The 26,077-nt window shown below is 36.3% G+C and overlaps 1 protein-coding gene across 1 annotated transcript in view; it reads left to right on the forward strand.

The window, feature by feature from the left end:
- SEMA3C (semaphorin 3C) overlaps positions 1–26,077 on the forward strand; it is a 177,981-nt gene that overhangs the window by 130,202 nt on the left and 21,702 nt on the right. Inside the window, exon 13 of the mRNA XM_002751658.5 lies at positions 25,526–25,614. Within this exon, the coding sequence (XP_002751704.1) occupies positions 25,526–25,614 (89 nt within the window). The remainder of the gene's footprint in view (positions 1–25,525; positions 25,615–26,077) is intronic.

A 26,077-nucleotide genomic window follows, 5' to 3' on the forward strand; every position in this document is an offset into this window, starting at 1 on the left:
ACCATTTCATAGAATTTTTACTTTGGTATTTAAACACTTGTGTCATTTTCAAAAACAATATTTAGGCATATGTTTTTAATTGTAGTGGAAGCTGCACTAATGATTGCTTACAAAGCCACAGGAGTCTCTTGAGGATTCCATCCTAATAGGAAAGTGTGTGCTGTGACAATACCCCTGCCAACAGGATCTTACTGAAGAGATGGTAGCACGCTTAGCCACTGGACCTCATGGTCATAACAGACTGCATTATAATTTTTAAGCAATGATTTCAATTTACCTGCAACTCTAACAACCAGTATAAAATATTTGGTATAAAATATTTACAGCCAAAGTAGTTCTTGGTTTGCTGGTGAAATTTCTACTAAGGAGAATTCTCTCTTCCTGTTTGTTACGAAAAGAGACAAAATAGCCTTTTTTGAAACAGCTTTTGTGGGAGAATCACAGGTCATTGTCCCAGGACTTCCTAGCATTATGTATCTAACTGTCTTGCAAAGGATATAACATTTCTTGGGTGTTTCCAGGTTTCCTAGTGTCAGACAGCCTTTCAGCTGTTATAGACAGATCATGACGCTCCAGTTATTGACAAAATGAAGAAAGTGTCTCTTTTGACTTTTCTTCCATATCATCATGGAAATTTCAGGGGAACTCAATGAAGACATTGTTTGTCAAAGAAGATGCCATAGGGATAACTCATGTGACAGTTCATTGGAATGCAAATAGGATTTCATGTAATGATATTCACTTTGAATATTATGAATGATTTTGTAGCTCACAAAATCTCCATGGTAGTTGTGTGGGCTTCAAGCCTGGTAACTGAGAATTAGCCCAATACCATTATTGTGTACAACTCTGGCTGAATTTGAGATACTCACCTTCTTCTACTCCCCTCTGACTGCCTCAGATTATTTTTTGTATTGCCAGATATCAAGCAAAATTAATTAATTAATGAAAAGAGGAAAGGAAAAAGGGAGGGAGGAAGAGAAAGAGGGAAGAAGGAAGGAAGGAAAAGTGAGCTTTGTCCTCTGACCTTTTATTTCTTATGGTTTTCATTATTGCTATCTAGTCTATGGGTTGGCAAACTATTAATGTAACCTATGGCCCAATCTAGCCTACTGTATGTTCTGTATGATACATACATTAAGAATGGTGTTTGGCATTTTTAAATGGTTGACAAACTAAAAAGACTGTCTTACGAGCAGTGAAGATTATATGATTTTTAGATTTCAGTGTCCATAAAGTTTCATTAAAATGTAGTCACACCCATTCAATTACATTTTGTCTGTTGCTGCTTTTGTTTTACAGAAGCAGAATTGTTTAGTTGCCACAGAGACCTTTTAGCCAGCCAAGCCACAAATATATATTTTTTAACCTTTTACAGAAAAAGTTTGCTTGTCTCTGTTTTGGTTGATAATTGTAAATTTTAAAATAAATTAATATTTATTCAATAAGCTATTTTCTAATATGTAGATATAATACAGTAATTCATGTTTCCCAAAATTAATATTTCTTCTTTTATCTTGAGTTAAAAAAATACTGCTATTTTGTTAAAATTTAAACTGAAAACTATGTTTATTTAATTATTTTCCCACTCATTCCTGATACTACTGTCTATAAAAAAAAAATCACAGGCTGAAAAAATATATTTTAAAATCAGTACTTTTATTCTGTAGTATTAGGGCTATAGGTATTTTTGTGTTCTTTATCTCTCTTTTTTTTTTTTAAATCTTGAGGAAGGGCTATAAAACAGCAGGCAAGGGTTCTCATAGGATTAACATTCGTATTTTAACTTTACCACCTACTGCTTACATCTAGGCCATTTATTCAAAGCAGACTATGTTACACAGTCAAGAGCTTTTTGACAATTTTTCTTTTGCTTCTGGAGTTATGAAAATATTTAAGTGTCTGGGTCAGATTCAGACACATTCTGTAAAATTTATATTTTTAGCACTATATGTGAATCAGAATGACATGTGGTTTTTGATGAACAAGTGTTTTTATGAATGGGTATTAGAGGTTTAGGATGATTTAATGCTATTATGATTTTTTAATGTAAGGTCCATACATGTGGTGTTCTGCTAACATTCTTATACAGTGTATACTGTTTCCTGCTTCTTATTAGCTTCCATTTAACTGGAGGAGTACTAAGTTGGAACACTGGTTCCAGGAAGTCCTCTGAAAGTGTGAAGTTTTGAAGTGCGTGCCACATATGTCAATAAAGCTTTAAAATGCTTGCCTGGTAGCATTGGAGGATAACTGCCTTTATAGTAACTAACCAGTTCTGGCAGTTCCATCTCTTGGAATGGCACACTTAATGAACTGCAGAGCCAGGAATTTTGATTTTTAAAGAACTCCTTAAAATACTCCATGTAAAATTTGATAGCTAGAGCAGTGCATGTGAGTTCGGAAACGATGACTGTCAGCTGGAAGGGGTACATGAATGTCACTCTGAGGATGATGTCTAGACTTCTCCTTTGCTTTGGCGTAAGGAAAAAAATCTCTTTGTAAGTTACTGGTTTTTAATAACATTTTGGGTCACTGCTTTCCAAAGCAGAATGTGGAAACTTCTGAGAGTTTACCTTGGATTCTACAGGGATTTTCACAGCAGGAAATACTAATGGAACAGAGTGGAATGATGGCTGAATCGATGGGAGATAGATGATAAGTCACAGTGTCATAACTACTTGATCATGTAGAAGAGTAGCAAAGAGGGATATGTGAAGAGAGAGGGAAAGAAAGGAACACAGCCCTGAGTGAATGCTAAGCTAGAGGCAAATGTTGTAATTTAAACTTTACTTTAAAAAGAGAATTTATTTAAAATAAAAATATGGCTAATGGCTGAAAAAAATTTATTGCAAAAAGCAGAATTATTTTTCTTTAAGTTACTCTTCAGATACCTGTTATTTTAAGGATAATATAAAATCTCATGTAATGATTGCATAAAGAATACATGTGTATAATGTTTTATATATAATATATGTTTATATATGTAATAATTGTTTCTAGTCTGCTTGAATCACCCATTTATTATTTAGTATTCTGACTTAGGCCAATAAGTATATATTTTCAGATTTCTTAAATACTTTATTGCTATTATAATTATGCTAATTAAATTTATCTACAGTGTTTATATTTTTCCAGGAATGCTAAATAAAGCATCTCATCTAACCCTTAGAAATATCATATGAAGAATTATAAGAATGTAGGTGCCATGGAGGGCAGGGATATTGGTATGATTGATTCATTGCTGTATCCTTAGTACCTAGACTAGTGCATCACTCCACTCAATAGATGTTATTTGAATGAATGAGTTGCATTTATTATTTGTCATCGTTTTCGGGCAGAATCACAGATAAATTAAGATCATAGAGATAGTAGTTAATATATAATACAACCAGAATATAAACCCATGCTGTCTGATTTCATATTTTGAGCATGTATTCTCTTCACATTTTTACCTCTATTATCATAACTGCTTTATATTTTTTCCTTAAGTGAAGTTCATTTCATTTATATTTTCTCATTTTACTATGAATTAAATGTTTCACCCACATATATCAAGATGATACCCCAGATGTGCTGACATTCAACATTAGCCTTGGCATTGCTTTGTTTGAGTGATATCACTCATTTTAACCCATCCATATGTTGCTACAAAGTCTCACATGTGAACAAGATTCATCTTACAAGGTGACAGAGAAGACTTGGACAAACTGTGCCTTAGAACAGACTGAGTTTTTTATGTGTGAATTAACTTATGTGTTTGAATTTAACCTGTGAATTTGATATGTTTATGTCAGTTACATTATACCTAGGAAGAAAGGAGATAAAAATTGGGGGAGAGAGGGGAAAATGTGAAAAGAGAGGAGAATTTTGCTTTCATTTTTGATGTATTACTAAATTTTGTCCATTTAAAATTTGTTTTAAAATGGGTCTCATATCTATATTCAAAATGTCTTACATGCGCACCAAAACACACATCAAACTCTTTGGCATGGTATTGTTTCCTTGATTAAAATGGATTCCACATAGCTGATAGATATATTTGGAGAGTTTAGAATATCATGCGAGGACCTAGTGACTCTCAGCAGGAGGACAGAGGGCAATGATTCACTCTGCACCACTGGCTCATTTACTACTTAATCCCTGATGTTTCTCTAGATGACTTGAAGACAATTACAGTCAGACCTCATCCCCGGGTGTTGCCCCCATTTAACCCTCTAGTGATATGAATGGAAGAAAAATGTTCTAGCCTAAAGACATTAAATGATGAAGTTCTTTGTCTGTGTGTCAGGAATAAACAGCCACACTAAGTTTTTGTGCTTGATGTGCTGCCAAGTTTCCCTGAGGCAGACTTGGCAGGCTTTGTCCCAAAGAGAAGAATTCACAGCCTACTGCTCAGCCAGGCCAGGCCATGCCTGTGTGAGTATCCCTAGGAAGGCTAGAGATGCCAGTTGTGGTGGTTTTTGCAGAAAGCCAGCTTTTAAAATTTTTTATTGAACTTGGGAAAGTTCAGATTCTAGAAAATAGAAGAAAATGTTTCATTTTACAGTGTGAAATGTAGTATAGATTGGAATGAAAAGATCTGAAAATGGAGTTTCCAAGGAAGTCTGTGATATTAGAGTTGCATGTGTTACACTGACTTACATCCTTATTTTTCTCTTCTACTAATGGGGCAGGCAGAATAAGGCCTCTGTCCTAAAAGATCTCTATGTCCTACTCTGTGTAACTGTGGACATGTTATCTTAATTACAAAAAGGAACTTACAGATGTTTCATGTCATAGATGGGGAGATTTTCCTGAATGGTTTGGGTGTGCACAGTCTAATCACATGAGTCCTTAAAAGCAGAGCTTCCCTGGCCATTGTCAGAGATAGAATAGTGGAAGGAGTGTCAGAGAAATGTGACTTTGCTGGCTTTGGAGATGGAGAAATAAGACCATATGCCAAGGAATGCAGGTGACTTCTAGAAGCTGGAAAATGCAAGGAATTATATTCATTCTCCCTCAAGCATCCAGAAAGGAACCCTCTCAAAACCATTTTTTAGTTCAGGGATACCTGGGATGGCGTTGTAGTTTACAGAACTCTCAGATAATAAATTTATGTCTTTTTTTTTTGAGACAGGGTCTCGCTCTGTGGCCCAGCCAGAGTGCAGTGGTGTGATCTCGGCTCACTGCAATCTCCGCACCCCAGGCTCAGGTGATCCTCCCACCTTAGCCTCCCAAGTAGCTGGTACTACATTCACACACCATCATGCCTGGCTAATTTTTCTATTTTTAGTAGAGACGGGATTTCTCCACATTGCCCAGGCAGATCTTGTACTCCTGGGCTCAAGCCATCTGCCCACCTTGGCTCCCAAAGTGCTGGGATTATAGACATGAGCCACTGCACCCGGCCTTTAGTGTGTGTTCTTAAGACATTAAATTGGTAATAATTTGTTCATGACAGCAATGGAAAATTAATACAACTAGCTTTTGAGTTATAGCTTAATCTATGCTTCTTTGAATAATTTTAAAAATAAAGATTAATCAATTCTGAAGTTTTAAAACTCTGGAAGTGTCCTTACTGATTTATGCAAAAAGATAACATGTTATTTTCTAGAGCTCTTTCTCAACCGGTACAGATTAACACAGTAATATATCACAAAGATGTCATTTATTCAGTCATTAGAATGTATTGAGCTTACTGCATGCCAGGACTTATGATATATAAAGAAAAAGAGCAACATCGCTTTCCTTTAAGAATCTCTTAACCCAATTTAATTTAATTCAATTCAACAAATATTTATTTCACATGGGAGTGGCTGCCTAAAACATATTTGAGATAGTTTCCTATTGCTGCATAACAAATTACCACAAAATTTGTGGCTTAAGACTACATATGCTTACTATCTTACAGCTCCTAAGGATGGTTGCTTAGCTAGCCTCTCTGATCGGGGTCTCATAAGGTTGTAATCAAAATGTAGCCGTGCTGCATTCTTTTTGGAAGTTTAAGGTCATCCTCCAAACACACCTGGTTTTTAGCAAAATTCAGTTCCTTGCTTTTGCAGAAGTAAGGTCCTTAGCTCCTTTAGGCCACCCACAGGTTTTTGCACCATAGATTTCCTCATTGGCTCTTTAAAATGCGGTTGTTTGCTTCTTCAGGGCTAGTAGAGTCTTTCACTTCAATATGCTGAGATGGGGTCTCACATAAGCATAATCATGGTATTCACATACCAACACTTTTATATTTTTCTTTTTTTTTAATTGCACTTTAGGTTCTGGGGTACATGTGCAGATCATGCAGGATTGTTGTATAGGTACACACATGGCAACGTGGTTTGCTGCCTCCATTCCGCCGTCACCTACATCTGGTATTTCTCCCCATGTTATCCCTCCCCGACGTCCCCACCTCCCCGCTGTCCCTCCCCTGGCCCCCCATTAACAGACCCCAGTGTGTGATGCTCCCCTCCCTGTGTCCATGTGTTCTTGTTGTTTATCACCTGCCTATGAGTGAAAACATGCGTTGCTTGATTTTCTGTTCTTGTGTCAGTTCGCTAAGAATTATGGTTTCCAGATTCATCCATGTCCCTACAGATGATACAAACTCATCATTTTTTATGGCTGCGTAGCATTCCATGGTGTATATATGCCACATTTTCCTTGCCCAGTCTATCATCAATGGGCATTTTGGTTGGTTCCAGGTCTTTGCTATTGTAAATAGCACCACTATGAACATACATGTGCATGTGTCTTTATGATAGAATGATTTATAATCCTTTGCATATATACTCAGTAGTGGGATTGCTGGGTCAAATGGAATTTCTCATTCTAAGCCACACTATCTTCCACAGTGGTTGAACTCATTTACACTCTCACCAACAGTGTAAAAGTGTTCCTATTTCTCCACGTCCTCTCCAGCATCTGTTTTCTCCAGTTTTTTTAAAAATCGCCATTCTAACTGGTGTGAGGTGGTATCTCAATGTGGTTTTGATTTGCATTTCTCTAATAATCAGTGATAATGAGCATTTTTTATATGTTTGTTGGCCTTATATATGTCTTCTTTTGAAAAGTGTCTATTCATATCCTTTGCCCACTTTTGGGTGGGTTTGTTTTTTCTTGTAGCTTTGTTTTAGTTCTTTGTAGATTCTGGATACTAGCCCTTTGTCAGATGGGTAGATTGCAAAAATTTTTTAAATTTTTTCCCATTCTGTTGGTTGCCAGTTCACTCTAATGATTGTTTCTTTTGCTGTATGGAAGCTCTGGAATTTAATTAGATCCCATTTGTCTATTTTGCCTTTTGTTGCCAGTGCTTTTGGTGTTTTAGTCATGAAGTCCTTGCCTATGCCTATGACCTGAATGGTTTTGCCTAGGTTTTCCTCTAGGGTTTTATGGTTTTAGGTCTTATGTTTAAATCTTTAATCCATCTGGAGTTAATTTTAGTGTCAGGTGTCAGGAATGGGTCCAGTTTCTGCTTTCTGTACACTGCTAGCCAGTTTTCCCAACACCACTTATTAAACAAGGAATCCTTTCCCATTGCTTGTTTTTGTCATGTTTGTTAAAGATCAGATGGTTGTAGATGTGTGGCATTGTCTCCAGGGCCTCTGTTCTGTTCCACTGGTTTATATCTCTGTCTTGGTACCAGTACCATGCTGTTTTGATTACTGTAGCCTTATCATATAGTGTGAAATCAGGTAGCATGATGCTGCCAGCTTTGTCCTTTTTGCTTAGGATTGTCTTGGCAATGTGGGCTTTCTATTGGTTCCATATGAAATTTGAGGTGGTTTTTTTTCTAGTTCTGTGAAGAAGGTCATTGGTAGCTTGATGGGGATAGCCTTCCCTCTATAAATTACTTTGGGCAGTATGGCCATTTCACAATATTGATTCTTCCTAACCATGAGCATGGAATGTTTCTCCATCTGTTTGGGTCCCCTCTTATTTCTTTGAGCAGTGGTTTGTAGTTCTTGAAGAGATCCTTTACATTCTTTGTGAGTTGTATTCCTAGGTATTTTATTCTCTTTGTAGCAATTGTGAATCGCAGTTCATTCTTGATTTGGCTCTCTTTAAGTCTGTTATTGGTGTATAGGAATGCTTGTGATTTCTGCACATTGATTTTGTATCCTGAGACTTTGCTGAAGTTGCTTATCAGTTTAAGGAGATTTTGGGCTGAGATGATAGGGTCTTCTAAATATAGGGTCATGTCATCTGCAAATAGAGACAATTTGGCTTCCTCCTTTCCTAATTTAATACACTTTATTTCTTTTTCTTGCCTAATTGCTCTGGCTAGAACTTCCAATACTATAGTGAATAGGAGTGGTGGGAGAGGGCATCCTTGTCTAGTGCCAGATTTCAAAGGGAATGCTTCCAGCTTTTGCCCATTCGGTATGATATTGGCTGTAGGTTTGCCATAAATAGCTTATATATATTATATATATATATATGCCATAAATAGCTATTTATGGCATATATATATATATATACATACATACACATATATGTTTCTTGGATATTTTGTTTATTGAGAGTTTTTAGCCTAAAGGGCTGTTGAATTTTGTCAAAGGCCTTCTCTGCATCTATTGAGATAATCATGTGGTTTTTTTCTTTGGTTCTGTTTATGTGGTGGATTACGTTTATAGACCAACATCATCCTGATACCAAAACCTGGCAGAGACTCAACAAAAAAAAAAAAAGAAATCTTCAGGTCAATATCCATAATGAACACAGATGCAAAAATCTTCAATAAAATACTGGCAAACCAAGTCCATAAAATGGCCTCATAAAATGATTTGGGAAGGAGTCCTTCTTTTTGTATTGTTTGGAATAGTTTCAAAAGGAGTGGTACCAACTCCTCTTTGCATGTCTGGTAGAATTCAGCTGTGAAACCATCTGGACCTGGACTTTGTTTGTTTGGTAGGCTATTAATTGCTGCCTCAGCTTTAGCCCTTCTTATTCATCTATTCAAGGTTTTAACTTCTTCTGGATTTAGGCTTGGGAGGGTGCGAGTGTCCAGGAATTTATCCATTTCGTCCAAGTTTACTGGTTTATATGCATAGAGTTGTTTTAGCAATCTCTGATTGTAGTTTGTATTTCTGTGGAATCAGTGGTGATATCCTCTTTTTCATTTTTAATTGCATCTATTTGTTGATCTTTTAAAAACACCAGCTCCTGGATTTATTGATTTTTTTGAAGGGTTTTTTTTTGTGTATCTATCTCCTTCAGTTCTGCTCTGATCTTAGTTATTTCTTGTCTTCTGCTAGGTTTTGCGTTTTTTTAATCTTGTTCCTCTAGCTCTTTCAATTTTGATGATAGGGTGTCAATTTTAGATCTTTCTTCACTTCTCATGTGAGCATTTATTGCTATAAATTTCCCTCTAGACACTGCTTTAAATGTGCCCCAGAGATTCTGGTATGTTGTGTTTTGGTTCTCATTGGTTTCAAAGAACATCTTAATTTCTGCCTTCATTTCATTGTTTATCCAGTCGACATTAAGGAGCCAGTTGTTCAGTTTCCATGAAGCTGTGCAGTTCTGAGTTAGTTTCTTAATTCTGAGTTCTAATTTAATTGCCCTGTTGTCTGAGAGAATGTTTGTTATGATTTCTGTTCTTTTGAATTTGCTGAGGAGTGATTTACTTCCAATTATGTGGTCAGTTTTAGAGTAGGTGCAATGCGGTGCTGAGAAGAATGTATATTCTGTGGAATTGGGGTGGAGATTTCTGTATATGTCTTAGATCCGCTTGGTCCAGATCTGAGTTCAAGTCCTGGATATCCTTGTTAATTTTCTGTCTCATTGATCTGTCTAATTTTGACAGTGGTGTGTTAAAGTCTCCCGCTATTATTGTTTGGGAGTCTAAGTCTCTTCGTAAGTGGTTAAGAACTTGCTTTATGTACCTGGGTTCTCCTGTATTGGGTGTATATATATTTACGATCATTAGCTCTTCTTAATGCATTGAAGAATCTTTTACCATTATCAAATGCCCTTCTTTGTCTCTTTTGATCTTTTTTGGTTTAAAGTCCACTTTATCAGAGACTAGGATTGCAACTCCTTTTTTTTTTTTGCTTTCCATTTGCTTGATAAATCTTCCTCCATCCCTTTATTTTGAGCCTATGTGTATCCTTGCATGTGAAATGGGTTTCCTGAATACAGCACTCCAATGGGTCTTGACTTTTTATCCAATTTGCCAGTCTGTGTCTTTTGACTGGGGCATTTAGCCCATTTACATTTAAGATTAATATTGTTATGTATGAATCTGATCCTGCCATTTTGATGCTAGCTGGATGTTTTGCCCATTAGTTGATGCTTGTTTTTCATTGTATCAATGGTCTTTACCATTTGGTACGTTTTTGGAGTGGCTGGTAGTGGTTGTTCCTTTCCTTGTTTAGTGCTTCTTTCAGGAGCTCTTGAAAGGCAGACCTGCTGGTGATGAAATCTCTCAGCAATTGCTCTTCCATAAAGGATTTTCTTTCTCCTTCACTTATGAAACTTAGTTTGGCTGGATATGAAATTCTAGGTTGAAAGTTCTTTTCTTTAAGGATGTTGAATATTGGCCCCCACTCTCTTCTGGCATGTAGGGTTTTTGCCAAGAATCCACTGTGAGTCTGATGGGCTTCCCTTTGTGGGTAACCCAACCTTTCTCTCTGGCTGCCCTTAGCATATTTTCCTTCACTTCAACCCTGGTGAACCTGACAATTATTTGCCTTGGGGTTTCCCTTCTTGAGGAATATCTTTGTGATCTTCTCTGTATTTCCTGGACTTGAATGGTGGCCTGGCTTGCTAGGTTGGGGAAGTTCTCCTGGATAATATCCTGAAGAGTGTTTTCCAGCTTGGATTCATTCTCTCCATCACATTCAGGTACAGCTATCAAACGTAGATTAGGTCTTTTCATGTAATCCCATGTTTCTTGGAAGCTTTGTTCATTTCTTTTTACTCTTTTTTCTCTAATCTTGCCTTATCATTTTATTTCATTGAGTTGATCTTCAATCTCTGATATCCTTTCTTCTGCTTTGTCAATTCAGCTACTGAAACTTGTGTATGCTTCACGAAGTTCTTTTGCTGTGTTTTTCAGCTGTGTCAATTCATTTATATTCTTCTCAAGCTGTTTTTTCTAGTTAGCATCTCATCTAACCTTTTTTCTAGGTTCTTAGTTTCTTTGCCTTGGGTTAGCCCATGTTCTTTTAGCTCTGTGAAGTTTGTTATTATCCACCTTCTGAAGCCTGTTTCTGTCAATTCATCAGATTCATTCTCCATCCATCTTTTATCCCTAGCTGGTGAGGAGTTGTGATCCTTTGGAGGAGGAGAGGCATTCTGGTTTTTGTTTTCATCCTTTTTTTGCTGGTTTCTTCCCATCTTAGTGGCTTTATATACCTGTGGTCTTTGTAGTTGATGACCTTCAGATGAGGTCTCTGAGTGGACATCCTTTTTGTTGATGATGAAGTTATTTCTTTCTGTTTCTTAGTTTTCTTTGTAATAGTCAGGCCCCTCTGCTGCAGGACTGCTGGAGGTCCACTCCAGACCCTGCTTGCCTGGGGATCACCCATGGGGGCTGCAAAACAGTAAGAGTTGCTGCCAATCTCTTCTTCTGTTATCTTCGTCCCAGAAGGGTACCTGCCAGATGTTGGCCTGAGCTCTCCTTTATGAGGTGTCTCTTTGGGTATATGATGGTCTGGGAGCTGCCTGAGGAGATGGTCTGTCCCCTATAGGAGCTCAAGAGCTGTGCTGGGAGCTCCATTGTTCAATGGAGAGATGCTGGGTAGGTACTTTTAAGTTTGCTGCAGCAGAACTCATAACCACCTTTTTTCCCAGGTTCTCTGTCCTAGGAAGGTCGGTTTTATTTATAAGTTCATGCTGCTGCCTTTTTTCATAGATGCCCTGCCCCACGCAGAGTGTCTACTCTCAGCCTGCCAGGAGAGGTGTTGCTGAGCTGCCACAGGCTCTGCCCTGCTGCTATGTGAACTGTGTGAACTGCCTCCATAGTGGTGGTTACCCTTCCCCCTCACTGAGCTGGACCATCCTGGGTCCAGCTGTGCTTGCTGCGAAACTCCCAATCTGAAGCGTTTCCGATTGCTTGTTTTGTGGGGATGGTACCCACCGATCCAGATTGCCTGGCTCTCTATCTCTGCTACCTCCCTTTCAGTTGAATGGGCAGCTCTGTCTCCCAGGCATTCCAGGCACTAATTGAAACTGCCACCCAGATTTGTGTGAGTTTCTGTGTGCCAACCCAGCACCAGCTGAAACCACTGTGCTGAAAACTTGTGGCGCTTTTCAGCCCGGGAATCACCTGGTCTGTGGGGAGTGAAAATTTGTTTGGAAATGCAGTGGGCACTCATCCTCTGTGTCGTTCTTGCTAGGAACTGCACTCCAGAGCTGTTCCTATTTGGCCATCGTGGATCCTCCCCTGTCACTTTTATATTTTTCTGTTGCTTAAAAGCAAGCTACTGTTTTACCTGTACTCAAGAGGAGGAGTTATACAAGTGCATGACTCATTAAGGGTCACCTGAGAGAATGTCTGCCATGAGCCATACACATTTTAAGGTAGATCATTTTCATAATAATGTAGAGGATACATCATCATGAAAGATACATTAAAGACAGGGAAAAGAAAATAAGATTTTTTATGTTATAGATAAGAAATGATGAGAACCTAAATAAAGATGGGTTAGCAATAACATTATCAGTTCTAAAAGGTATTTGGAAGGAGGAAAGGACATGATGATAAAAAATTAATATGTGGCTTGATTTGTAGATTTATGACTTGGCAAATGGTATAAAGAAATACCATTAACTGATCAAGGTAAGAGAATCAGCAATCAGATTTGGAGAGTAGTGAATTCATTTTTGTTAATAAATGGCACACTTATCTCTTCCTTTGACCTACTGTGCATGAGAGTCTAAATTGACTCTTAAAATACATTATTTCATTAAAACCTCACAGCAACCCAATGAGAATCATTATCCCCATTTTACAGTTGTGTAACTGAGGCTTTGAGACATTAAATGCTTGCTTAGGATGGCAAAGCTAGTAGGAACAGTCATTAAATTCAAGCTCAGTTCCATCTCATATCAAGTTGAAGCTTTGGTGGACTATTCAGACATAAAAGTCCAAGGGGCTGTTATAAAGAGCACTGTGCTGGAGATGGAGATCTGGAAGTCATTAGCAATGTGGGTGTCAGCTGAATCCATGGCAATGCTTGAGGTCACTCTAGGAGACGATGCAGATAAGGATTTAATTCTTGGATCTCATTTAAGGGGTGGGAAAATAAAGAATATTTACCAAGAAAATAAAGAGTGATCATGCAAGTAACAGGAGAATAAAAGAACGTGATATCCTGGTGACCTCAAGAACAAACAGTAAAACAAAGGAAGATGCAGTGGTCAATATCATCAGACGTGGCACAGTTATAGCTGAGTGCCTTGGTAATACATTATTTTTCTTATCCTATCTTTTTATACATTGCTAACATTTACCAGGAGAATAACCATTTCAGGTTGAAAGATCTGAGACATGAACAGAAAAAAGTAGGAAGAGATTAACAATGCAAGTAAATGGGTTGTGTGCTGATCAAATTCTGAAAGGAAAGATGTTTTCCTTACCCAGGCACCTAGAAATGTAAATAGATATTCAAAGCTGGTTTATGTATGTGGTTTAAACTTGGAAACTAACACAGAAGAGCCTATCTCATGATAAAAATGGTGCAAGAAAACAGGTTGGGTGACCATATAATTCATGAATCTCAGATGAGTAATTCTCCCCCCAGACAAAAAGGATTAAATGGAAAGGTTAGCCCTGAATTTGCATCTTTGGAGCAGTTGTTGCAGCCTTTGTAGGACCAGTAAAACCTTACATAATTAACCTGCATTATTGAAGGTACATCTGTTTATCTATTAAAGTATAAATAGAAACTATTCTTAATGTAATGAAACAAAAAATACTAAAAGGTGATATATAATTTTTAGTAATTTACAAAGTCTTGAAACATTAATTTTAGTGATTGCCAAGGTCCTATATCAATATTCTTTAGCTATATTACAGGAAATAGTTAATAATTTATATTTTGATGGATTATCACTTGAGCCAATACTATATTATATAGTTTTTTAACCCTCACAGAGCAAATTTTCTTCTAGAACCAGAATATACAAATTTATTAAACACTTTTTGACACATTAGGTATAGCAGATATTTTTATGAAGACAGACACCTTGGTGGAATAAATAAAGTATTAGGTCAAAATCTTAAAAAGGGCCGGGCACGGTGGCTCAAGCCTGTAATCCCAGCACTTTCGGGGGCCGAGGCGGGTGGATCATGAGGTCAACAGATCGAGACCATCCTGGTCAACATGGCGAAACCCCGTCTCTACTAAAAATACAAAAAATTAGCTGGGCACGGTGGCGCGTGCCTGTAATCCCAACCACTCAGGAGGCTGAGGCAGGAGAATTGCCTGAACCCAGGGGGTGGAAGTTGCGGTGAGCCGAGATCGCGCCATTGCACTCCAGCCTGGGTAACAAGAGCGAAACTCCGTCTCAAAAAAAAAAATCTTAAAAGGGAACACTTTGTTGTTTTCTGCTTTTTTGGTATGCTTCAATTAAATAAAAAATAATTTAGTCATTATATAATTTCTAGTTTAGTAAAACCATTGGTCTTAAGATTTCTCTTTCAGCTTTGTCCCGGAAGTCTAGTTTTCAATTAACCTGCCGTATAACTCTGAAACTTTCTGCAGCCATAATGGATGCAAGCATGTCTGTGCCTCTATAAAATTAAAATTCTAGATCAGCATATGGTAGTGTGGTATTTAAATCAAGAGATATTCTCATAGTCACCATTTCTAATTTTGATTGTGATTTCTCCAAAGCCTTGTATAAAACCAAATACAAAATAATTTATTAGAATAGTTTTTAATGTCATATCTGGATGAATTCTCGGGTAAAAATTAGGGAATATATTTTGGCATTAATGTTTAAATCCTTCCCTCTATCACTTACCAGTGTATGTATGTATTTCTCAATTGTATGACATTGAGAAAATTATATAACATCTCTAAGTCTAGTTTCCTTATAGGAGAACTTTAAAGTAGACTTTATAAGCCTGAGTATACAACCTAGCAATTAGTAAGCATTCAATAGATACATGCACGCATATACCTATATAGTAGATATATATTATTGAAATCAATCACATATATCTATGATGTATATCATATAAATTAGTACATATATATATGCATTTTAAGTATTTTGAATGCTTGCCATGTGTCCAATACTGTTCTATTTACTAGACATAAGCAGTGAAAAAAAAACATAATAAATGCCTCTCCTTTCACAGCGCTCAGATGCCTGGAAGCCACACAAATGGTAATGAACAATATGCATGTAATGATTCTACAATATCACCTACATTTGGGTACCCACTATTTAGGAAATGCTGAAAACAAAACAAAAATGTAAAACTATTTTTAAAACTTTAATAACATCATAGATGAATCTGTTGGTCATATGTGGGTGGCATTTCTTTCGTTTGGAAATTATAAATAAAAGTAAAGCACTGGTGTATAACAAAAGTATATAAACAATTTATCTAACAGGTGAAGAAACAAATAAGGAAAGGCAATTTCAGACCATGGGGAGTAAAATTAGTTACAATCTGTAGAATTTACAGGAAAGGTTTACGTAGACTATTTTCTTTGCTCTTGAACAGCCTTGTCAGGTTTATAGGGCAAACACTATATTCATGTTTTATGAAGAAAGAAAAAGGATTACAGGTGGCAGGTTTTACTCTAGTTTATACTGTTTGCAAGTGCAAAATGAGAGTGAATAAAATAAAAATAGAGGACATTATTGCAAGTTCAGGAGAAGGCGGTGTATTTTGTTTTTCTTCGTAATTTACGTGGCAGTGTTGTAGGGACTGCCATTAACTGGTCTATTAATGAGCAATTGTTATCCAGTCCTGAGAGCTATTAATAACTGCAAAAAGAGAACCTTCATAGAGCACAGCCTTCTACATACATGGTGTTTAGCTTGTTGGGGAATAATACAAATTCATTGTGTTCCTTCTAACGTAACTACTGTTGGGCAGACACCATAATGGTATCTGGAATTGGTAGTCTTTGTAGATCTGCTTTTAAGGATGTACACTTCATCATTTTAGTCAAAACAGGAACATATGTTTTAGTCCATAGTCTCACTTAACTATGTCTCTTAAATTGCTACTGCTGAAGTTACAATATGCTTATTGTAAAAAGAATCTAGAAAATATTTTTATAAAAGAAAGCAGTTAGAGTTTATATTCCCTTATTTGAAACCAAATGTGCCTCAGAATTCAGAAGTATTTGAATAGGAAAAGTTACTATGGTCATATATATTAGGTAAAATGACATGCAGAACCTTAGACCACACCCTATCGTAATGTACAGTACTATTTTTGCAGTGAAACAAATCTTCAAACCATGTGTAAAAAATCAAAAGTAAAAAACGAACCGTAAATAGCCTGAAGTCAGTGCAGGTCAGGTTTATGACCAAATTAGTTGAAGTCAGGACAGATTTTGCCACCAAAGAAATTAAAAAAAAAAAAAAAAAAAAAAAAAAAAAAGAAAACAAACTTGTGAGTTTTAGAATTGTAGATAAAAGATAATGGACCTGCATTAAAAATAGAATATAATTTCCTACTTATATACAAGGATTAGACTATAAATACTGAGTTTTTAATACTCTATAAGATATTACGAGGTCTGTTTGGCTTTTTAATTTATTTTTTAGAATAAATAGTTTTATTTTTCTGTCACTAGATTTTCAGAAATGCGTCAGCTTTGTTCTTATTTCAGTTTTTATCACGTTCGCAAGTATCTGTAGCAGTTCCAAAACTTCTATCTGCAAACCAATTAGTACTAACAAAAAGAAGGTCATATCGGGTTCTCATGATTCCTTTTGGAGTTTCCATTTTGTACCAATTCCCTCCAGACTAAAAGGCATCCTTTAGAATTTCTCCAAATGCAGGAGCTCTTCAGGCAACAAACTTTCCATGCTTTTACTGATTGTTTTCACCTTTTTTAAGAAGTATCTTTGTGGATATAGAATTGTGGGTTCACTTTGTCTTTTCTTTAAACATTTAAAAAACGTCACTCCATTATCTTCTTGGCCTCCCTTGTTTCTCATAAAAAGTTACTAATAATTATATTACTTGTTCCCATGACAATGTATTTTTTTCTCCTGTTCGTTTCAAGGATTTTTCTCTGTGGTTTCAGCAACTTATATAAAATATGCCAGGGTTTGACTTTTTTAACATTTCTTCAGCTTGGTTCTTAATGAATTCTTATATCTGTAATGTAATATTTTTCATCAAATTTGGGAAGTGTATGGCCATTATTTTTTCAAGTATTTTTCTTACCCAGTCTCTCTGTTCTTCTTGTGAAATTCTAATCACCTATATGTTGGACCATTTGATAATAACACACAAGAGCACAAGTACCTGTTCACCTTCTTCAATCTTTTATCCCTCTGTTCTTCTAATTGCATAAATTTTATCATCTGTCTTCAAGTTCACTATTTTCTCTTTCAACTCCAATACTTTAATCTGCTATTAAACCCATGGAGTTAATATTTTATTTCTGTTATTATACTTTTAGTTCAAAAATTTCCATTTTGTTTAACAGGCTTTCTTTTCTGAGTTTTCCTGTTTGTTAATTGGTCAAGATATGTCTTCCTTTAGTTTTTTAATGTATTTGTTTTATTATTTGAATGTATTTATACTAATTATAATAACTACTTTAAAGCTGTTATTTGCTAAATTCAGCATCTGGTTTATCTCAACTTTGTTCTTAACTCTTGGTCATGTTTTCTCTCTTTTTTTTTTTATATGTAATGAATTATGTTGTGGAATACTGGAAATTGTGGATAATGCCCTGGCTTTGAGTTCTGTTTTCTTCCTCTAAATAGTGTTAATTCTTATTATAGCAAGCACTTTATGATTAGCTGATCGCCCTGCAATTGTTTGGACTTGTCTACTCTTTGTTAGAATGCATATGCTTAAAGCACGTCACTCCAATTTTGCAGGACTCAAACTCCAAAATCTCTCCCTTCCATGTCTTAATCAGATTTGATTATATGTTTTGTTAGGGAGGCCTAAATTAGGTCTTACTCTAGAATATGGCACTTTTAAAATCTCAGCCTTTATTGTGTCAGCTGGATGTCAGGGTTTTAACAAGGTATTAATGAGATCTGAATGAGGCAAGAACAGCTTCATCCAGCTTTTTCTTCCAGAATTACCAAACCTGTGATATATTCGAACAGATTTCTCAAGTAGCGATCTGTAATCTGGTAAGCTTCTGGTGCTCTCATCCTGCATATATGGCCCGGGACTCAACCACAGACTCACAGAGTGTTTTCACATGGATTTCTGAAACCCCTATTTCTGGACAGCTCCCTCTCACTAACACCTTGTACCACAGAAATCGACTTCTTTCTGCTGCCCCACATTTTCATATCTGCCTCCTCATCTTAGTGGGACTACCATGCTCTGCTTGAACACCAGCTCTCTGAGCCTCTGCTGGGATTGTTCCCAGACAGCAAATTGGGGATGATCATGAAGATTAGCTTGTGAGTATCCTTTCTTCTAGTCTTGCACTGCCTGTTATCTGTTACCTAAAAATAACGGCCTCATATATTTTGTCCAGTTTTTTATTTGCTTACTGCAGGAAAGTACTCTAGTGTCAGTTACTCTGTCATGGTCAGTGGCCATATTGCCCTCCAGAAAGATTTTCCTGATTACATTTCTACCAAAAGTGTTTGAAAATCTTTATTTCCTTACCTCTATGCCAACTCTAGGATTTACCATTCATTTTACTGAAGACTGTTATTTTTATAATTTCATAAATCATATATATATACACTCTAGTTTTCAAAACATATGAAAATTATTTGCTATAATTCTGCTTGAAGGCTTTCTCAGGGTATTTTAATATGTTGCAAATAAGTCAATAATTTAACATAGTGATAGAAAATGTGTTATTTTAGCTAAAAATGGACAAGAAAGTTTAACATATTTATATTTTAAGAACTTTAATTTGGTAGCTTTCTCTTTGATTAAATACAGACAACTTCTGAGAAATGAAATAGGTTTTAAAAATTACCCTGTTTGTCTCTCATGATTCTTTAATGTTGGAGAAAACATGTTTCCTCTCTAAAGCTCATTTAATATGCAGTACCTCCAAAAATGATGTCTGTGTGATGTGGGAACCAGCATCTGTATTCTTAGTAAACTCCCAAGGTGACTTTGAGTGAGGTAATCTGAAAGCCACACTTTGAGAAACTGTTTGTATAATTGAACATGACTCTAGGTGCTAAGGAGCCAAGTGAAATTAATGGTATCAGCAAATAAACTTGAAAGTCACTGAGTACACTGTTTTCCTCATAATGCAACAAAGTATTTTAACTTTCTGAAAAGTTCTGCAGAGGAAAAAAAAACCTGTTTAACCCAGTACTTTCAAATTTATATGACCCTATAAACTCTTTAGTATCAACACACTTTGGAAGATGGCGATTAGATGGCTTTTGTTGATACAGCCTTCCTAAGGGCCTCCCCTCAAATATAGACACTTGAGATGCCCTTGATGACCAACTGGGGCTCTAATACCCCTAGGGCTGAGGCTGAAGGTGTCAACATTACAGCTTTTCAATTACCAGTTCAAAGCTCACCATGTGAGAAACCCTGCTAAATGTGAGAAATTGGACTGAATAACTCAGTTTAGAAATACTTTATTTTTTTGGAATAAGGTGTACACATGTGTAGAATGCTACCTTTTAAAAGTGGATTCAGTGAACTAACCTAATAAAGATTTTATAAACTCATGATTCAGTTTTATTCTGAAATGTTAAAACTCACTATTAAAAGATTGTAGCAGCAGTTTGATTACCAAACAGGAAAATAAATATATTAGTAATGGGTGTTTAAACTAACATAAAATAAGGCAGCCAATTATCAGTACCTAATTATAGAAACTAATAATTGACATGTCTAGTCATACCTCCCTCATCTCTATTAAGGATTCATTTGCCAGGCAAAGATTTTGCAGTTCTTTTTTGGGCTTTCAAAGTATGTTTATTTTAATAAGCAAGTTGTCTCAGAAAATTGTTAAAAAGGAAGAAATGCCTTTTAATAAATGTGGTGATTTTATCTTTTTTGTTTTGTTTTGTTTTATTCGTTGAGACAGAGTCTTGATCTGTCCCCAGGTTGAAGTGCAGTGGCGCAATCTCGGCTCACTGCAACCTCCGCCACTTGGGTTCAAGCAATTCCTCTGCCTCAGCCTCTCGAGTAGCTGGGATTACAGGAGCCCAGCACCACACCTGGCTAATATTTTGTATTTTAGCAGAAATGGGGTTTCGCCATGTTGGCCAGGATGGTCTCGATCTACTGACCTCATGATCCACCTGCTTCACCCTCTCAAAGTGCTGGAATTACAGGCGTGAGCCACCGCGCCCAGCCCAATTTTATCTTTTATAATACTTTAGCAAATACTAGAACTGAATATTTTGCAATAATTTATCCCTAATATCATGTGTGGGGCTGCCTAGGCTGACATGTAGGAACACAAAGAGCCCTTCCGTGCATAGGAACTTGTGTGACTGTGTGTGATACACCCATGGCCCTGACTAGAATATGTTTATAGGTTAGCAACCAGGAGGAAGGGACTGACCAGATTCCATTACGGAGGCAGTGTTCCCCCAGATCCCTAGGCAACCAGAAGAGCAGGGGAAAACAGACAGTTTGGCACATCAGTTTCCAGGGAAACCCCCTAAGAACTGTTTACATAAGACTCAAGAGATAGATACACAAATGTTGATTCCAGTGACCTGCTTGGTAGTGAGCTGTGTTTGATCCCTTGCCTGAGACAGCCAGCACTTACTGTACTTACAAATACAAGCTGATCTCTTGGCTAGAAACAGTGGAAAGGTTTAAGGATAATTGCCGTGCTCCCTTATATTAGAAAAAAATAGGATGGTATAAAGTAAATAAGGCAGGAAGGAAGCCTGTCTAGGAGATTTTCTTTAATGATTTAATAAAACAAGAGAAAATAAAAATGTCTCATGTGGATTGATGAGTCTGCTGTGTTGTCTTTGCGCATAGAGTTGCATTATGCAAATCACTTTGCAGATTTGTGTTGCTTCCCCACACAATGCCTTAATGTATTCAGAGTATCTCTATCATCTACACCTCACAGCTGAGAAAATTGAGGTCCAGTAAAAGAAAGTGACTGCAGTCATGTGAAAAGTGTACTTAGTGATGAAGCTAAAACTAAACCATAACTTCTACTTACTGAGTTATTGATGTGCCAGACACCATGCTAGGCAATTTCCATGTCTTTTTTGTTTAATTTTTATTAGTCAGAACTCTCAACTGAAAGTGACCACACACCTGACTCAGACTACTTAAAACAAAATACTGTTTTCTTTGTCTAACAGAGAAATCCAGAATGCAGCCTCAGACATAGCTAAATTTGTGCTAAGATGATGTGGTCAGGAACTCATTTCACCACCTATCAGTTTTACTTTCCTCTGCATTGCTTGTTCTCAAATGAAGTCTCTGCATGTGGTAGTAAGAATGGCTCCAGCACCTCCAGATTTATAAGCTTTAATACTCCTGATTTCAGAAAGAAGAAGAGTCTCACTTACCTCATTCCCAGGAAGGGCAGGGCCCTCACTCACTTCTAGGCCAGTTCCTGTGTGAATCACAGGGGCAAGGAAGGGTATGCTCTTCTTGGCCTAGCCTACATCATGTGGGCCTCCCTGGAGCTGGAAGAGAGATAAGCCATTTCTTAACCAGGTAGACTGAGAATGAGATAGGCGGTGTTTCCCAAAGATGTGTCAGGGTGTTAGCACCAAAAGAAGGGAAGTGATTCTGGCTAAACTTTAGCTTTAGCGTAATGGATTTTTAGATAACCATTATGAAAAGCATGGTTATTACTTACATTTTACACACTAGCAAAGTGAGATTTAAGGAAAAAAGGAAGTGATGGCTTCACTGTAACTAAATCATAGGCATGGTGCTTTCCCCAAGCAATAACCCAATTCTACAGAACAATAAAGATGATTTATAGTTGTGAATACATTCAAGGAATACCATTCTCACCACCCCCAGAAGGAAGACATTTGATAACTATATTATCATCTTCAAACGAAAAGGCATAGACATGGCTTTATGTAGACATAAGTAATTAGGAGTTTTATGGCCATTCTGGAATGCATATCTCTCAATGACTAACATTTTAATGGGAACACACTTACTGCTCAAAAAGCCATAAATTCTAGATTCTGGACTCTTGAGTCCTGTGCCTATGTATGTTTGTATTCATACTGCCCAACTCGCTGAACTCTCTCAGTACTTTCTTGTTGAATCAGCGAATGAAAAGGCATAGAAGACAACTTAAGACTACTTATTTAATTAGTAGTAAAAGATACAGCCCAAGGATACCTCAGAAGTATTTCTCACATGGGGAGCTCATTACCATCAAAACCAAAAATCATATAGGAAAAGAGAAATGACTAAAAGTGGTATTCTAATATTAATTGCAAATGGATCAAAAGCAGGTTTTGCAGTATCTTTTTTTTTTTTTTCTGAGACAGAGTCCTGCTCTATCCCCCCCCAGGCTGGAGTACAGGAGTGCAATAGCACCGTCTTGGCTCACTGCCACCTCCGCCTCCCAGGTTCAAGTGATCCTCAGGCCTCAGCCTCCTCTGGAGTAGCTGGGATTACAGGGATCTACCATCACACCTGGCTAATTTTTCGTAATTTTAATAGAGACAGGGTTTCACTGTGTTGGCCAGGCTGGTCTCGAACTCCTGACCTCAGGTGATCCGCCCGCCTTGGCCTCCCAAAGTGCTGGGATTATAGTGTGAGCCACTGTGCCCAGCCTGCATTATCTTTTTGTTAGCTCATCTTCATAGCTCTTCTTTGTGTAATATTTTTTAATGGTATGCATAAAGTTAGTTTGTTGTGGGCCATGTCAGAAGAAAAGGGGGATTTCTGTAAAATTTTGCTCTCATAGTAAGTTAAAACACTGGGGGAAAATGGAGTCAGTTGTCTCATTTGAGAGTACTTAATTCTTTTCAAAGCTAATAGTTTTATCTATTGGAACCTTTCTAACCAAAATCTGTTTTAATGTGGTTTTATTTGGCGCTATGTTATACACAGCCACTCTACTCAGTCTCTTTTCGTAGGGCAACTATAGTAAACAGTAATTCATTGTATGTTTTAAAATAACTAAAAGAGTGGAACTGGAATATTCCTAACACAAAGAAATGATAAATGCTTAAGATAATGAGTACCCCAGTTACCTGATTTGATCATGATACATTGTATGTCTGTATCAAAAATATGACATATACCTCATAAATATGTACAACTATTATATATCCATAATTAAAAATTAAAAAATTTAAAGAGTTGCAAACAAAGAAGAAAGAGTGTGGATTTTGCTGTCACACAGAATGGTAGTGATCCTTACAAACTGCAGCAGGGAATCATAAAAATATTATGACTTGTGAAAAAAAAAAGAACTTGCTTTTTATGATAGCATGCCATATAACAAAGATTTTACATCTGAATTTGTCTGAGTTTTCTTTTATCCTTCATGCCTACAAATTAATTCCACAAATACTCAACAGGAACAGATATGCATACACATGCATGTGCTTGTTTACACACACACACACACGCGCGCTCACACACACACACACACACACACACACACAAATAAAACTTTTTTAAAAATCTTGCCCTAGCTATAACAGTTTCATGGGTTTCAGATCAAGTTTTTGGTATGTCGTATTTCCATAGGCGTTTCCACAGCTAATTGCAATAGGTTGTTAATAGAAATTGAGGAACACCTCCAATCACTTTTATCCATTTTCAGTTGTGACATGTCTCTGCACAGCATCCTCACATGTGTTTTCACTTCCAATTTTTACTTGTATTACTTAACTTCCAAGAAAATCATCTAAATTGTTATCAGGGGTGATTCTAAGGAAGCATCTGCAAAACAGATATCACAGAGATTTTTAATGAAAACTAGAGCCTGCAAATCTGTGGGATTGTTATTATTTTCACATTTTTTGAGTATGGTTTAAGAAGTGAATTTTAAATTACAGAGTATGCTATGCAACTTATAAGATTATGTGCTTATACTTTGTATCCTTAAAAATTTCAGGGATTATTCTGGCAAACTCTGTCTTCCTCTTTTGTATAAAGAGTTTTTTTTTAATTTAGTGGATTTTGATTTTTTATTTTTCAGTGTTTTAAAGTTGAGTTTATTTTTTATTAAGAATTACTTTGACTCTATCAATTGGATTAATAAAACACAAACTATAAACATGAGATAAAATCTTTTATGTCAGAAGAATTCTTGCCTGCCAAATAGAAGCCAACTTGAGATGTGAGATTTGAAATTTATATTATTACTCACTATGTGATTTCTAGTTGTAACGTCCTGTACAGTTCAGTTCAAGTTAATTCTTCTTATGACATTTTACAACAGAATTTTAAAATGCACATTATGTTGATGATAATGCATATTTATAAATTATAAATTTAGAGTTATAATTTAAAAGAGCAATAACTTCATATTTATGATCCAACTCATTAGTTAATAGAAACATTTTAACTAAAAATATTTTTACTTTGCCAGATTACTCACAAATATGCTTTAACCCCACATTGCTAAATCTAGACTAGTGTCTTTTAAACCTAAAATTCATGTGATTGGTAGAGTGGCATGATTATATGCATAATGTTTATGTGACTTGTGAAGCCATTTTAATTATAAATCATGACATAAATAATATTTTCTGTATTCTTATATTTATTTGGGTATCTCAATTTTTGGCTATCAGTAATTAGAAAATATAAGTAAATTTCTTATTTGGATCATCTAATTTCAAAATTTCCTCTACATTATGAGAATATCCAAAGAAACATATTGCCAACTTGTTACTTGGCAGCAAATTTGTATGGGTCTGCAGCAACCTAAGTTCTTGCCTCCTCAGAAGAAATAATTTGACCCAAGGGACTTATATATAATGTTGGTGTGGAAGCGTAAGTAATATTAATGACCAGAATTAAACATATATTGGCCGGATGCAGTGGCTCACACCTGTAATCCCAGCACTTTGGGAGGCCAAGGTGGACGAATTACAAGGTCAGGAGATTGAGACCATCCTGGCTATCACGTTGAAACCCTGTCTCTATTGAAAATACAAAAAATTAGCTGGGAATGGTGTTTCTGAACTTTTTACTTAACATTTGAAGATTCTTTCCTTCTCTCATAGATGTGGCTACACCCAATATGTCCAAAGTATGATATTCATAGTAGTTCCTCTTGAATTGTATGTAGTATCAATTGTTATGAGATTTGGAATACATTCAGCATATTGAACATGGCAATGGCTTAATATGAACAATGTTTTTGATTACTAAATACTTATGTAAATAATGTTCTAAATCAGTAGTCCTGTGTCTAAATAGCTTTCCTTTAAAAAGTATTGTAACATCTCATTGCTTCTTTCTTTAATTTAGATCGGGGTACTGTGCATAAAGTGGTTGTTCTTCCTACTAACAACTCTGCCAGTGGCGAGCTCATTTTGGAGGAGCTGGAAGTCTTTAAGGTTTGAACATCTCTTCTCTATCTCAGAACATGCATGATGAGTGGAATTCTTTAATCTTATGCCACTTGGGAGGAAACTATATTTGATAAAAGATCAAATAAATGCATGTTATGAATTTTTGAGGGTAGGAAAACACCAGATAAAATAAGAAATATAGAACAAATGTTTTTGCAAAGTATTTTCCTACATTTCAATTGATCTTAACATAAAAGGATTCTTTCTGTTTTTAAGCTATCATCACAACTTGAAGAATTGTGGTCATCATTTTTTTTTTTAAATGAGCTCTAGTTGTCAAGGTCTGGAAGATTTTGCCATGAAAGGGCTTTTATCATTCTCCTCACAAACCACTGAAACCCAAATACTTTCACATTATTGATTGTTAGATAAGCTTCTCGTATTTGTTTAGCCAGTAATTTCAAGAAAAACAACTTTGTTTTCTCTCGTTTTATTGCCTTTAATTCAA

The sequence above is a fragment of the Callithrix jacchus genome, chromosome 11, assembly GCF_049354715.1.
Source record: "Callithrix jacchus isolate 240 chromosome 11, calJac240_pri, whole genome shotgun sequence".
NCBI lineage: Eukaryota > Metazoa > Chordata > Mammalia > Primates > Cebidae > Callithrix > Callithrix jacchus.